Raw genomic sequence first — 14077 nt, 5'->3', positions numbered from 1 at the left:
CCAATGGTGGCTGCCTCTCCAAGGAAATGCCCGCCAGTGACATGTTGTCGTGGGGGACTGCGTCGCTGGTCTCGGCACTGGCGCCGTAGAGAGAAACTCGGGCATCCTTCGCGCGGGTCCGGAGGCTAAGTCTATCTGGCTATTACGGGACACCGAACCTCTCTGCGTGCATTGGTGATTCCGCCCTATGGTTGAGGACTTGAGGTCTACCCCCGGGCCCTGCCCTCTGTCGCGTCACCGACTGTGACGGGGATTCCCTCATCAGATGCTGATGTGCACTGGCCTTTCGCTACCATTCTGGGCGGCCAGGTATCCCGGATGTAGCGACGACCAGACGCCTTTACCCTGTGCCTCACGCTGACACTTGGGACCGGACATGAGCGTCTGACTGCACGGAGTGGGCATGCCATGCGTCGCGGCGGGTATCTGCTCCGAGCCGTCACTGCCCGCACTTACATGTAACGGTCGAGTGTTGGCATCCAACAGCCTTATGCATCCTGCCTTATTCGAACGCAATTCATGCCTTTGCATTGGTGAGAGTCTGCCTTCCAAAGGACTTGCGAAATCTCACGGAGTCGTCTTGCCCGCCGCGTCGCCTTGAACCTGTTGGTTCTATGTCCAGTCGCCTATTCCTCGAAGTCTGGTCGAAAAGGACGTTAAAAATTCCACGCTCCATACTCATGGGCCGGTAGCCTGAGTCTTTGCATCATCAATGGTGTACGACCTGTGAACATTACAAGATGTCTGCTGCCACGATCGTCAACGTTCTCCCCCTGAAGCCGGTGTCCCTAACAACAGCGGCTCCTCAATTCATACTTCTGTGCGCCGTTCTAATTGCGGCTCAACTGCCCTGGACACGACATGTTAGTGACAACTTTCTTCCGAGCTGATGTCTCAGAGCTGATGTTACTAGATCGGCTCATACCTCGCCCGACGCTTCTATGGTCTGCTGTATCTCGTCCGCGGGCCGCAGGTCATTGACCATGCGTATGACAAAGTACGCCATGCATGTGACATATATTCGTATCGAACCCTTCTGACGAGAGCTGCAGGCCAAGGGACAACCTTTTAAGGTTTCAACGCCGTCGAATGATCATCTCCTCGTCACGTCCAATGATCTTATCAAGGAGCTGATCCATGCGCCGCTGGAGCATCTCTCGCTACACGCGGTAGCCAAGGAGGTACGCGAATATGTCCATTACTATATGAGGTATCCTTGGCTCATTCTCGTATAGATTCTCCAGCCCAAGCACACCATGTATGGCTTCGAATGGCAAGACCAACGTGGTGTTGAGGGGACTGGCTTCGTTCGAGCACTGCGGAGCCTCTTGACGTCCCATCTGCCCCAGTTTCAGCCTGACCTCGAGCGTATACTCAACGAGTCTATGGAAAAAGAACTAGGAACTATTCGACCTGACGGTACGTATTTGCCAGATCATGTGGCATTCTATTCGACTAACAATTCCTAGGATACGCACACGCAAAGCTCTTTCCGTTGATGAAGAAGATTGTGACCAAGGTTAACTGCTTCATCTTTTTCGGGGACGAGCTGTGTAAGTACTCTCAGATTTTGCATGTGACCAGATGCGGCAATCTAACTGCAGGCCAGCGAGAAATACCGAGTTCACAGATGCTGCACTCGAGTTTCCACAAGCCGTCATCTTTGCCGCGGAATTCCTGCGCATCACACCAGGCTTCCTCCGGCCGTTCGTGGCGTCCGCTGCTACGAGCAGACACAAAGCCGCGAAGACGCTGCACAGGTATCTCGTCCCGATTGTCGAGCAACGGCTCGCGGTGAGGGGTGTGCCTGGTGCAGAGGTTCCCGTTTGTTGTCCCCGTTTTCTCGTTTTGCAACCTGTTCTGCGGCTAACCGAACAATCGCAGACGGATTGCATCCAGTGGCTGATCGACACGTCGCCGCGCAAGAACCCCTGGACCGCTTCAAGAATGGTGGGAGAAATCATGGCAGTCTGGTTCGGCTCCGTCCATCAGCTCGCTATGGTAAGTCTGGAATCCACTCTCCTGTTGAGCTTGACGACGGGGGGCTGATCAGGGGCAGACTACGACATATGCGATTGAAGATCTGTGCCTCCACCCAGAGCATATCGCTCCGCTACGTGAGGAGGCTCAAGAGCTATTCCTTGCAGAAGATTCACCACGCGATGTCAACAGGCTGTTATTCCTAGACAGCTTCATCAAGGAGTCCATCCGGTGCTCAAACTCAGATGCTAGTGAGCCCGACACCACCCAATGTCCGAACCAGTCAAATGGCACAACTGACAACCATTTCGCAGTTACTTGTCGCCGCAAGGCCCTGGTATCATACACATTCGGGGACGGATCGACCATCAACAAGGGCGACTGGGTCTGCGTCCCGCAGCGGGCCATGATGCAGGACAGTACGCGGTACCGCGACCCTCAAACCTTTGACGGCTTCCGCTTCGCTCGCGCCAACGCGCAGTTTCGTCACCAGCAGCAGCAACAGCAGCCCTACTCCGCCGACGTCCCCGACCGGAAGGAGTCGAGCCTGACGGACGCCAGCGCGGAGTGGCCGATCTGGGGATTTGGTAACACGGCATGGTAAGCTAACCTGCACGCACACACAGCTGGCCCTGTTGCAAGTCTGAGCTCGGCGCATCCTTTGATCGCCATGGGAGCATGCTCCTGAACGTGTTTCCGCTAACAATTACCGCGCGCCAGTCCCGGTCGATTTTACGCCAATCTGGTGACGAAGCTCATACTGATCCGCATCCTGGACGTGTGGGAGTGCAAGATGCGGGACCCTGCCGCGCCGAGGTCGAGGGTGTGGCGGTCAAGTATGGTTCCGAGAGGGGATACTATCGTCATGTTCCGAAAGCGAGAGACGGCAGACTGATTCCAGCCCTCGCTCTATCATGTTGTAGCTTTCGAGGGACTCCAGTGTAAGGAAGAGTCACATATCACATTATCACGCTAGCGTGCCCGCGGTGTGCAGCGCACACCCGTTATCACGTCGTTTACGAGGAGCAATATAGACAGACCAGAGTATATGATTGACTGCATTGTATCATCACGAGCTCGAGACCCTGGGGCTGAAGACTCCGACTCCCTTAATGGCCATCGCAGGCCCAATAGCTGGGAGGATCCTGAGTGCAACCCTACAAGACGCCGGGAGCTTCGCTAGGGCCAAAGTGCAACGCGATGTATCCTCGGTCGCAAGTTGACTCTGCCGCCCACATCTCTCCCCAGTTCCGAGCCAAGTTGGGGGTTCCAGCGGCCGCGATTTCCGCAGCACATGTACGTACGTGATACAAGGTGCTGGTGCTGACAGCGACAGCCCTACGGGGCACAGACTGTGGAGTTGTTGGTCGTGATGATTCAAAAAGGAGAATCGCATGTCGCTCTCCCGTTGCGCCCGCGAGTGTCTGACATTGGCGTTACACGACATGGCAGGACTTCATTGGAGGGGGGCCAACATGACCAGCCTTGGAGCATCGAGAAGCCCTCGAGGCGTTCTCTCATGTCTCTCGCTGAGGCTTCCCCGTAACGCCGATCATGGAGGGGGAGGCGAACCCTGTCTGAGGATGATGAAGGACGAGACAAACCTGCCTTCCTGCCAGGCCTTGTCTCCCCTCACCACTCGTCGCAGGTCTTAGACCCTCCACGAACAGCATTCCATTTGGGGGCAAAGAACCGGATGCACATGGCACCCTGACATCCTCCGGCGATCAACCTGGCTCCATAAAGTACGCTAGGGCCGATCTGCCCATGCCAATGCCGAGTCTTATCGTCACTCCGCCTCCCCGTACCTATAGCCGGGGCGGGTCGGTGTTGGCTTCGGGAGACCCGCCCGTCAGCCAGGTCTGCAGGTGGTTGATCGAAGGATTCCGTCCCGCCATTGCTGCTGCATGGACGGAATCCAGTCCATCCGCCCACATGCTGCGAGCACAAAGAGTGTGGCCGGCCATCCATCCATCCAGCCTCTGCCCTGCAATCAACCGTGCCGTGGTCGCCACGCGGCACGTCAAGTACCTGTACCAAGTTTAGGTTCTCTGCGGGCGAAAGATGGGGGCATCATGCAATGAACCATTCCCGCCCAAGTCGACCACACCAGTTACGTGAGGCATGGCGGGCTGGACCATTCACAGCAATGGCCGTCGAATGGCGAGCTCCGGCGTGGGACGGAAGTGTGGTGGTCAGCTCCGCGGCCAACGGCGACTCGGAGGGTGGCACTCGCAGCGCGAATACTACCCCACGAGAGTAAGACGGCAGCGGGCCTTCTTCCATTGAGACACTGAGGCAAGGGCGGCCTTGACTTACATCACTGCCCCCCGTCTTGGCGCGTGGACCAGAAATACGCGGTGGGCAGTCGGGCTGGTGTCTGGTCTGGACTTTGGGTATACTCGTAGGCCCCGTGCGATGCATGCAATCGCCTTCTGGCGACGAGTCCGTGATAATCCATGCCGAGTGTGCCTCGACAGTGTATGAACCCTAGTCTGGTCTCCCATGTGGCTGCATCGTGGCTCCTAAACCTCAAGGAGGTTGTGCCGATTAACGCCTCAATGGTTCACGGTTATTCCCCTTCGTTTCGGGAGTGACGACAGCTTAAGGGTTCCTGTGTGACACCTCATGGTGCCCGGCCCCCATCCTTTACCCATCCGCCGTGCATACATATCAGTATCGACCCTCGCAGCCCCGTTGGGACGTCATCAACACCAACGTTCGTTACACAGTCGACATCGGCCTCCTGTATCAGCAGCGCTTGCGAGGCAGGTAGCTTTCCGGGACAAGGTGAACGAAGCAGCTCAACATGGCCGAACTCCCACCCGGGACGGACCTGTGCAAGGTCCCCGCCGGCGTACCGCCAGAAGGCCACATACCCCAGCTCGATGCCGAGGCGCCTCTTGCAACGGCCACGATTGCAGTCGCGACTGTGTTGACGGCTATTTCGTTTCTGTTCACGGCGGGGCGGATATTTGTCAATATTCGCAAGTTGAAATGGGCAGATTGTGCGATTCCCATCTCATGTTTTGCCTGGTGAGCCTCCGGCTAACTAACACGCGGCAGACTTTGCTCTCATCGCATTTGTCCTCGACTGTGCCTACACCGGCCTTATTCTTGGCAGTAAGTACTATCTTGAAGGCCGCTTGAGATCTTTACTGACAGGTCGGGAGTGACAAAATATGCGCGCCATCAGTGGGACACACCCGCGTGCTGGTTCGACCCATCCTACATGAAGGTGAGCTACAAAACGTGGCATCGTGATACCTCACTCCTGCGGCATATCTGACAGCCTTCCAGATCCTCTTTGTGCAGGGCACCATTCTCGGTCCCGTCATCTTCTTCGCCAAAGGCGCTATCCTGCTCCTCTACCTTCAAATCTTCACCATCCACAAGCCCATGCGCGTCGCCGTGTACATCGGCCTCGTCCTCAACTTCTTCATCTACTGGCCCAGTGTGCCCCTTGAGATTGCCTTTGCCGCGCCGCGCCCTGGACAGACGTGGACGACGTTGCTCACGAGCGGGCTGCCAGAAAAGCTCATTTACTGGGGCCTTGTCCAGGGTTCGTTGGCGGTCTTTATTGATCTTTACATCTTTGTTCTGCCTCTGCCGGTGCTCTCCAAGTTGCATCTGTCGATGCGCAAGAGGATTGGTCTGTGTGCCATCTTCTTGACGGCGTTGATGTAAGTACACTCTGACAAGCCTTTCGTCATGTCTTGCTAACGGAGTCCAGGGGTGTGGTGGCGAGTGTGATCGCGCTCGTCTATCGAGTCAAGCTGCTAGACACAAAAGACACGACGTGGACGCAAAGCAACTTGTTCATCTGCATGTGAGTATTGGCGCGTATACAACACCACAGTGACGTCCAGCACTAACACGCCCCAGCATCGTCGAGAACAATGTCGCCATCATCGTCAGCTCCGTGCCCGCCTTCACGACACTCATGAAGCAGCACGTCGCCGAGTCCGGCGTCTTCAAGTCGCTCGCCTCCAAGCTCTACGGCAGCCACTCGTCGCGCGCGACGCACACGTACGTCTCCAAGGAGAACGGATCCGACCGCAGCCTGCGCAACTCGGGGTCGCTGCACGGGCACAGCAACAGCTCCGGCGGCGGCGGCGTCGGCGGGTACGAGTTCGCCAGCTACTCATCGCCTGTCACGCAGATACAAGGGGGAGCGCACAAGTTTACTGGCGGCAGTGACTACGGACGGCCGCAGACGGGGCATGTTGAGTACGGGGAGAGGGGCATTGTGCGGACATTTGACATTACGTGCACGCAGGAAGTGCGGGCCGATTACAAGGTTTGAAGCGACATTAATGTACGAAAGGCGGGAAAGCCAAATAGAGATCACTTTTGATGAATGTGTAGTTGTCCTGTGTTGAACGCGATCATGGGGCGAAGACACCTTGATGGCGCAACCTGAGCGGTGCAAGACGGCACTTCATCCCCGGATCAACCATCGCCTGTACGGTGTCCGTAGCGTCTCTCTTGCCTTCTCTCGTCGTTCGAGCTCGTTGCAGGGAAGACCTGCTCTCCGTTCGACCCTCCGTATCAGATGCACCATTTGCGTCGGGTCGATATCGAGCAACAGCACACGGGAGGCAATTCGGTCAATGTCCATCACCGGAAGCCACCCGCCGTTGGGGACCAACAACCTGGAAACCACCTACCTACAGGGCCAGAGCCTGCAGTGGCAAGCCGCCGTGGGGGTCGCACTTGGCGCGCCACTGGGCTCTGCACTCTGCAGCGTCGTGACGCCGGTATGGGGCGCTACGTCGCCCTGCAGGTCGCTCCTCCGTGACAAGACGGTGAGGAGCAAGTGTTGGCCCGGCTCGGGATGCTTCCTGCCTTATGCCTGCATCTTCGTCTAGCCAACGTGACAGCCATTGCCCCTCGCAGCCAGTTCAGCTCTGGTGCCAGCAGCTTGCCAGCACAGCCTCCGGAATGCATGTTGGACATAGGTTGATTTACTCCCGCGGATGCTTGAGCACAGAGGCATCACTGCGTTCTAGTGGAGACGGGAGCGATGCATGTTCACTCGTAGAGCCCACCCACGCCTCCACGACGGGCCGTGGTGGAGGAGGCCAAGCACCGTCACTACGAGTCTACGACCCCCGCGATGCATGCTGGCGCCCGCATCTCTGTCGACCGCTGGCATCTTTTCTCTCTTCCGACGGCTCAGCCGTAGCGGTTTCCGAGAAGATGACGTCTCGCAGTGCGTCCCGTCTGTTGGCCAGCGACCCGGCATAGACCGCCCATTGCTGTTGCATCAGCCGTGTAACAGCTGAGCCAACGGCGAGCGGTCGAGCACCCAACAACATGATGCAGCAGCATCACCAGGCATTATCATGCCAGCACTGAAACCCTTGCCATTTCTACGTGTCGCTTCATGAGGGCAGCGCAGTATCTCGTGGTATGGCGAGGATGCACTACCTCGCACACGAAACTCTTCCTTTGCAGGCATTACCGAAGGCTTATCCTCCGGTCGTGTAGTGTAGCATCGAGCGCTACCACGCGACCACAGCGTTGCATTGCCTCACTTCCCGAGTGAGGAGGCCCTGGTGGAGGCAGGGCGGCACGTTAGGTACCTCGCAAGTACATGCTGAAACACACGTCCGTTGGTCGTCGGTATAGCAATGATCGGAAGCGACGACGCCCTTGCTCCAGCCTCGTTGGGCCCGCCTCGCGACTCGCCAGGGCATCGTGAACCTTTGCAACCGATGGCGTGTTGTTGACCCAGCGGAAGCACCGCATTGCAGGGCATCTCAGCCGTCGTCAATCTAGGCCATTCCATCGGCAGCAGAATGACAAAGACCATCCTCGTAACGGGCTGCTCAGCAGGAGGCATCGGTGCCGCCCTGGCACAGGCCCTTGCCGACCAAGGCCACCACGTCTTCGCCACAGCCCGCAATCCGTCCAAGATCCCTCCCGAGCTCCGCACCTTATCCAATGTCTCGTCGCTGGCTCTCGATGTCTCGTCCTCGGCTTCAGTCGCCGACGCTGCCAAAGCGGTGCGCGAAGTTGGCAAGGGGTTGGACGTGCTCGTCAATAATGCCGGCGCGGGCTACACCATGCCCGTGCTGGACGTGGATATTGACCAGGCGAAGTGGTTATATGAGGCGAATGTCTGGGGGCCAGTGCGGACAATCCAGGCGTTTGCGGACCTTCTCATCGCGAGCAAGGGTCGCATCGTCAATGTGAGCAGCGTCGGCGCGGTAGTCAACACGCCCTGGATCGGTGAGGCTTCTCGCATCCCATTTTCATGCCAGTATACTAATCGCAGCGCTCGCAAGCGTCTTACGCCTCGTCCAAAGCCGCATTGAACAGCATCTCGGAGACGCTGCGCCTCGAACTCACCCCCTTCGGCGTCACTGTTGCGACTGTATATCTGGGAACGGTAGCGACTTCGTTTCACGCAAATGAACCAGCACCGGAGCTTCCACCTGGATCGCTCTACGCGAGCATCCTCGACACGATAACGAAATGGGCAAAGGGAGAAGCCGGCCCCAAGGGTGGCCCGATTAAGGATCTAGTCGACTCTGTTGTTCCTGACGTCCTAGGCGAAAAGGGTGGCATTGTATGGAGAGGTCCGAACAGCGGCGCTGTCAGATTTCTCTCCAGATGGATGCCCATGTGGCTGCTGGTAGGCAGATCTCTTTCTCAATGCATCCCGCGCCATTGCTAACACGAACTACAGGATAGCATGATGTCGAATGGCCAGGGCCTAGACGAGCTATCCAAGAACCTCAAGCCCAAAGGCGATTAGATCTCGTGTAAATGCACGTGTATTGACAGAAGCCATTTGGCAGGCCTTAGAGCCTGAATAGATACCTAATTCCCCAGAATACGACCCTTACTTGGGAATCTTGAATCCTCCAGGCACTTTGGTCGTGAAAAGCTCGTGTGGATCGACTGTCGCCCGCACCTTTCGTAGCCGCTTCACACTTTCTCCCCCGTAGCTTGCGATCGGATCCTGCCACGCCGCTGCGTAGTTGAGATACACAAATGGGTCGTACTCGTCGAGGCTTCGCGCGTCTGCCTCGATGTCTTGAAACATCTTGCGCGCTGCCGCCTCGATCTTGCCGTCGTCGGCCTTGTCGGTCCACATGGCAGTGAGAAGCGTCACAACAAGGGCCTTGGACCGATCGGCCAAGCCTAGGCTGTTCAATGAGGCGCCTTTCTTGTATATCGCAGGCGGCAGGGGCTCGAGGGAGAGGGACCACACGACGTTTGTCACGTTCTCAATGGCCGGCACGCTCTCCTGCCAGCGCTTGAATGTGGCGTTGAGCATTGGAAGCGTGGTCCCATGGGTGATCTGAAGGCAGAGCTGCCTGTTCTGTTATCAGCAACAGGCATTCATCCTAAGGGGGAAGGATACGCACCTCAGACCATTTGTCGAAAACGATCCTTGCTCCTTGGAGATATCTGACATGTTGGAGATTCGCATCGTGTTCATCAGTGCCGGAATCTTCATGAATTCCTCGAACACAGGCGGGCGCTCCAGTGGCTTGGTGTACTCTAGGTTGTTGACAATACCACTTCCGCGCCCGGCGGCGTACCCGAAGCTCGTGATGAGGCTGGCATATTCGTCGTACTTGTCGGCCGAGTTGAACGCCTCAAACGCCTTGAGCTGCGCGTCAATTGTGTCGACCGCGTGGTATAGGACTCCTCCCCAAAGCTTGCCCTGCTCGAATGTCCGGAGATCGACGCGCGTGACGATGCCAAAGTTGTTGGAGCCACCGCGCAGCGCCTGAAGGAGCTCGGGGTTCTCGGATTCGTTGGCGTTGACAATACTCCCGTCCGCCAGAACGACTTGGTAATTGACGACCGTGTCGCAAGTCCAGCCGTATCGCGGAGAGAAATACGAGATACCTCCTCCTGTAGAAAGGCCGCCGACACCAACGGGAGCGGCCCGGCCACCCGCGACGCAGAGATTCAGCTCATCCAATTTCTCATAGACTTGTCCCCATTTTGCTCCAGGCCCAACAGAGACGGTCTTCTTGTCCGCGCTCAGCTCGATGGAGTTCAGCCCGCGGAGGTCAATTGTCACACCCGTGCTTCCAATATTTGCAGCACCCGCGTGAGCCGCATGGCCTCCTGACCGGATGGCAAAGTCGGCGCCGCCCCATACGCCGCCGTCGGAGCCGTCATCTGCGAGGGTCTTCTTGTCGCCGCTCAGCACGCGCACCGCGTTGGCGACATCTTCCGGGGTCTTTGGGGCAACGATGCAGGCCGGGCGCAGCTCCGACTCTTGCTGTGAAAAGTATGAGTTGAGTGACGAGGAATAGGTCTCGAAGCCTTCAAACGAGACTTGGCGATCCCCAAGCTCCAGGAGCAGGGCCAGGCACTGCGCGTAAACACCGAACCGCATTAGTCGTGCTTGTGCTTCTCGCGCGATAGCAAGCGAACGATGCGCTCTCAATTACACGTTCGGCGTACGCACATGGGGCTTTTGTGCCTCTGGGACCGACGACGGCACCGACGCTTGCTCCATCTTGGGTCGGCGCACAGCTGAGCGCTCGCCGAGGCCAATTCGGTTCGATCTCGCTTCGGAGCTGCTAATGATGCAGGCTAATATGCGATGCCCGAGGGAGTAATACACCTCCGACGACTTGTCATAGTCTCCGCACGAGATCCGGGCGCGGGCTGGGGAGCACGCCCGCTAAAAGGGCCCTGACCGGCGCAAGATGAATGTTGGCACGCAGGCGGCAGCCCGCGGTTGGATCTGTTGGTTGAGCTTGGCATTCAGGTCACAGGTTGCGGGCGGAGACCGAAGCCGGACGCGCATGTCATGCTGCAACATGGAGGTTTGGCATTTTCCACATGCAGGTAGGGCAGGTTTCATCCCGGGCGTCCAACAGCTCCTCTCACGGTCGCATTCAACAGGTGCGGAACAGTTCCTTCCCTTACAAGGGAGGCAGGATAGCAGGGTCGCAACGACTGCAAGTCTCTCGGTCGCCACGTGCGGCGGTGGGTGGTGGGATGGCTGCAGCTTACACCTTGCATATCGCGTACCGGCTTGGTATGGGCGCGTGTCGCGAAGGATCGAGGCTTGCATCGCTGTGGCTTCCAGTGTTCCACGGTCAAGCCGCTGTGCGTCATTTGCAGTCAGACTTGGTCCAAGTCCCAGCCGAGAAGGCCTTTCTAGCCGCCGTTCGCGTGCAATACGAGGACCCGGGCCCTTGTTTTGGTTTGTCGGAGCCGCTCAGCTCGTCCATGCCGTGCTCACACGCGGCAGTAATATTGGGCTTGGGTCATGGTCAAGCAGGGGCATCTGAAACCCTGCCGTAGAAACCACACCAGCGGACCGCACTTATCGCTGGGCGTCAATATGGTAATGTCGGCCGGAGTCATGCAGCGACGATCCATGAGCTAATAGGTGCTCAGCGCAAGCTCGTGCCGTGCTCGTCTCTCGTCTGCGGCGCCGCCCATAACCTCCGTGTTGTCGCGGAGGTGCCACCCACGATCTCATTCAGACCCCATCTCATCTCAACATAACCCGCTCCCCTCCCCCGGATCTGTCGGGTCGGCGACATTCTGGAACACGTCTTCCCACGTGGCAAGCATGGTCAAGTTCGTGGCATCGCTGCTGACTGCAGCACTGATTGGTCGTGGCACTGCCTTTCCCGCTGTTGAGCAGCCATCTGCCGCGGCAGCTTCCGGTGCAAGCTGTGTAAGTATGAACTTGGTCTTTTTTCATCACCGAGGCCAAGGCAGTCTATTTGCCCGTTCGCTCTCAAACGACCAGTTCAAGTGCTGATGGCTTCCAGTGCAAGGCCCTCACAGACGCCCTCGGCTTCAAGGTTGCCTCGAAATGCAGCCCTGGATACACAAAATCCATCCAGTCGTACTGGGCCGTACAAGAAACGCAAATATCTCCGACTTGCGTTCTTCTGGCGACGTCGGCGGATGATGTTTCCAAGGCTCTGAAGGTTCTTGTCCCATCGTCCTGCAGGTTTGCTGTCCGTGGAGGTGGACACGGCCCAATACCTGGCATTGCGAACATCCAAGACGGCGTGACGATCGATCTCAGCGCGCTGCGAGAAATCACTCCTAATCAGGACAAGAGCCTGGTCGCACTTGGACCAGGGCTCAACTGGGCGTCGGTTTACTCAAAGCTCGACTCTCTTGGCGTCTCGGTCCCTGGTGGACGAGACGGTCCGGTTGGCGTAGGCGGTTCGACGACCGGCGGTGTGTATTCCTGGCATCAAGCACTCCTTCGTCAGCCTCATTGACCAACTTGTTCAGGCGGATTTGGTTACTTTGCCACCAAGGCTGGCTTCACGGCTGAGAATGTCGCGTCGTACCAAGTCGTCCTTGCAAATGGTACCATTACAACGGCATCATCAACGGAAAATCGTGCTTTGTGGATGTCGCTGAAGGGTGGCTCTAGCAATTTTGGCATCGTCACGCGCTTCACAATTCGGACATTTCCTCTGGGCAAGATCTGGGGAGGCGACGCCTATTACTCCGTGGCGTCGCTTGATGCTCACATCAAGGCGCTCTACGAATTCACAGCTAACCCAAACTATGATGTCGACGCCGGTTACTTCCTCAACTACGCGTACACGGCCTCGTCTGGTGCAATTCTCACCAATCGAGTCGCCTACGCAAAGCCAGTGGTGAACCCGCCGGCGTTCCGCGGCATCACGTCGGTACCGGGACAGATGCAGAACACGACCAAGGTTCTTAGTCTGGCCGAGTTTTCCAACCAGGCTCTTTCGAAGACACCGGCAGGGTACCAGTATGCCCACCATTTCTGCGCAAACTATTGACCTTTTGCACGTGTGCTGACCGGGCATCCAGACAACTGACATGGTCCGTTACCTTCAATAACAACGTCGCCATGCTCAAGGACGTGTGGACTGCGTTCAACGCCAGTATTGCTACTGTGAGGGGTGTTCAGAATGTCACTTGGTCTCTCACCTTGGAGCCCATCGTTCCGGCCATCGCATTGCAGACCAAAGCCAAAGGGGGAAACGTACTTGGCCTCGACAACATTCCTTCCGAGGGATTGATCCTCTGCCTGCTGTCCGCAACATGGGTGTCATCCAACGACAGCCCCAGAATGAACGCCGCGTCCGACTTGCTCCTCTCTGGCATCATTCAACTTGCCAAGAGAAGAGGCGTCTACCACCGCTATGTGGACATGAATCATGCCATCAAATCGCAAGATCCGATTGAAGGGTTCGGGTCGGAGAACACCGCGTTTTTGCGCAAGACGGCACATCAGTACGACCCAAATGGGGTATTTCAGACTCTCATGCCGGGGGGGTTTAAGCTGTAAATCGATGCGAGGCATTTTCCTTCTTTTGTCGTGCATATACTGCACGTGTCGCACGCATTCAATATCGGTGGCTGTACTTCGTATATTAGCACAACAAATGGCAGGCCACGGGTGCAGAGAGACATGCGATGAATGCCTCGCGAAAGACATAAGGCGGGTTTGGCAACTCTACATAGACAATCTAAAGCGGCGTCTGCTTTCGGGCTTTGCCCTTTGGTTATATCTCGGCGCCAGCTGCCTCTGGTTTTTTAAGTAGCTGAAGTTACTGGCACATTCAACGGCTTGGACAAAACAGCGGGCCGTTTCGCAATGGGTATACGAACACCATTCTTACCGGTGACTTGATACGGGGTGATTGCCTCGGCGAGGCTTGTACGATCCGCCGAAGGAGCCGATATTTCGTGCTTTTCGAGTTGGCTTGCCCGCCGCGCTGCGCTACAGCCGCTGGCTGGCATAGCAGATGTGCAAGAGTGGCGAGCCTCCATGTCGGCACGGCCCGCCAGGACTCCGGCTTGAGGTCTGATGAGGAAAAATAAATACAGGAATAGCAAAATGTGGGAGTGGGAATGGCGCCCTCCTCTTTCATTGCAACATACTTCGTATGATACTGCTGTATAAGCTCAGCGAATTGGCCAACGTCCCGCTGAGGGAAGCAGGGGTTCTGACCAGCCCTCGCAGGCCAACCAGGGACCTGAAAGGACATTGAAAGCATCCATCTTTCTAGTCTTGTCCGAAGAATTCTGACTTATCATATTCCTCGGCTCGCTGAGCCAATACATCTTACCAGACTCCAATTTTCTGGGTTTACAG

At 57.0% G+C, this 14077-nt stretch overlaps 5 protein-coding genes across 5 annotated transcripts; 4 read left to right on the top strand and 1 right to left on the bottom strand.

The window, feature by feature from the left end:
* Positions 1-740: 740 nt before the first annotated feature.
* Positions 741-2584, top strand: PLICBS_000405 (uncharacterized protein; the record flags this gene model as incomplete). Its single annotated transcript, XM_018318601.2, has 9 exons — positions 741-863; positions 914-997; positions 1053-1181; positions 1236-1419; positions 1470-1553; positions 1610-1794; positions 1885-2001; positions 2060-2231; positions 2295-2584. The coding sequence occupies 9 exons, from the start codon at positions 741-743 to the stop codon at positions 2582-2584; spliced, it is 1368 nt and encodes a 455-aa protein (XP_018184126.2).
* Positions 2585-4789: 2205 nt separating this feature from the next.
* Positions 4790-6286, top strand: PLICBS_000404 (uncharacterized protein; the record flags this gene model as incomplete). The annotated part of the gene is made up of 6 exons (XM_018318602.1): positions 4790-4988; positions 5047-5103; positions 5154-5218; positions 5281-5663; positions 5714-5809; positions 5866-6286. The coding sequence occupies 6 exons, from the start codon at positions 4790-4792 to the stop codon at positions 6284-6286; spliced, it is 1221 nt and encodes a 406-aa protein (XP_018184127.1).
* A 1498-nt stretch (positions 6287-7784) lies between these two features.
* Positions 7785-8746, top strand: PLICBS_000403 (uncharacterized protein; the record flags this gene model as incomplete). Its single annotated transcript, XM_018318603.1, has 3 exons — positions 7785-8217; positions 8274-8623; positions 8678-8746. 3 exons carry the CDS (start codon positions 7785-7787, stop codon positions 8744-8746), a joined length of 852 nt encoding a protein of 283 aa, XP_018184128.1.
* Positions 8747-8833: 87 nt separating this feature from the next.
* Positions 8834-10474, bottom strand: PLICBS_000402 (uncharacterized protein; the record flags this gene model as incomplete). The annotated part of the gene is made up of 3 exons (XM_018318604.2): positions 8834-9311; positions 9363-10327; positions 10424-10474. The coding sequence occupies 3 exons, from the start codon at positions 10472-10474 to the stop codon at positions 8834-8836; spliced, it is 1494 nt and encodes a 497-aa protein (XP_018184129.1).
* Positions 10475-11545: 1071 nt separating this feature from the next.
* PLICBS_000401 (uncharacterized protein) lies at positions 11546-13267 on the top strand (the record flags this gene model as incomplete). Its single annotated transcript, XM_018318605.1, has 4 exons — positions 11546-11653; positions 11751-12171; positions 12229-12724; positions 12787-13267. The coding sequence occupies 4 exons, from the start codon at positions 11546-11548 to the stop codon at positions 13265-13267; spliced, it is 1506 nt and encodes a 501-aa protein (XP_018184130.1).
* Positions 13268-14077: the final 810 nt, after the last annotated feature.

This window comes from Purpureocillium lilacinum (genome assembly GCF_023168085.1).
Source record: "Purpureocillium lilacinum CBS 284.36 DNA, scaffold_1, whole genome shotgun sequence".
Classification (NCBI taxonomy): domain Eukaryota; kingdom Fungi; phylum Ascomycota; class Sordariomycetes; order Hypocreales; family Ophiocordycipitaceae; genus Purpureocillium; species Purpureocillium lilacinum.
The sequence above is the reverse complement of the archived record's forward strand: the minus strand, read 5'-3'. Positions and strand labels throughout refer to the sequence as shown.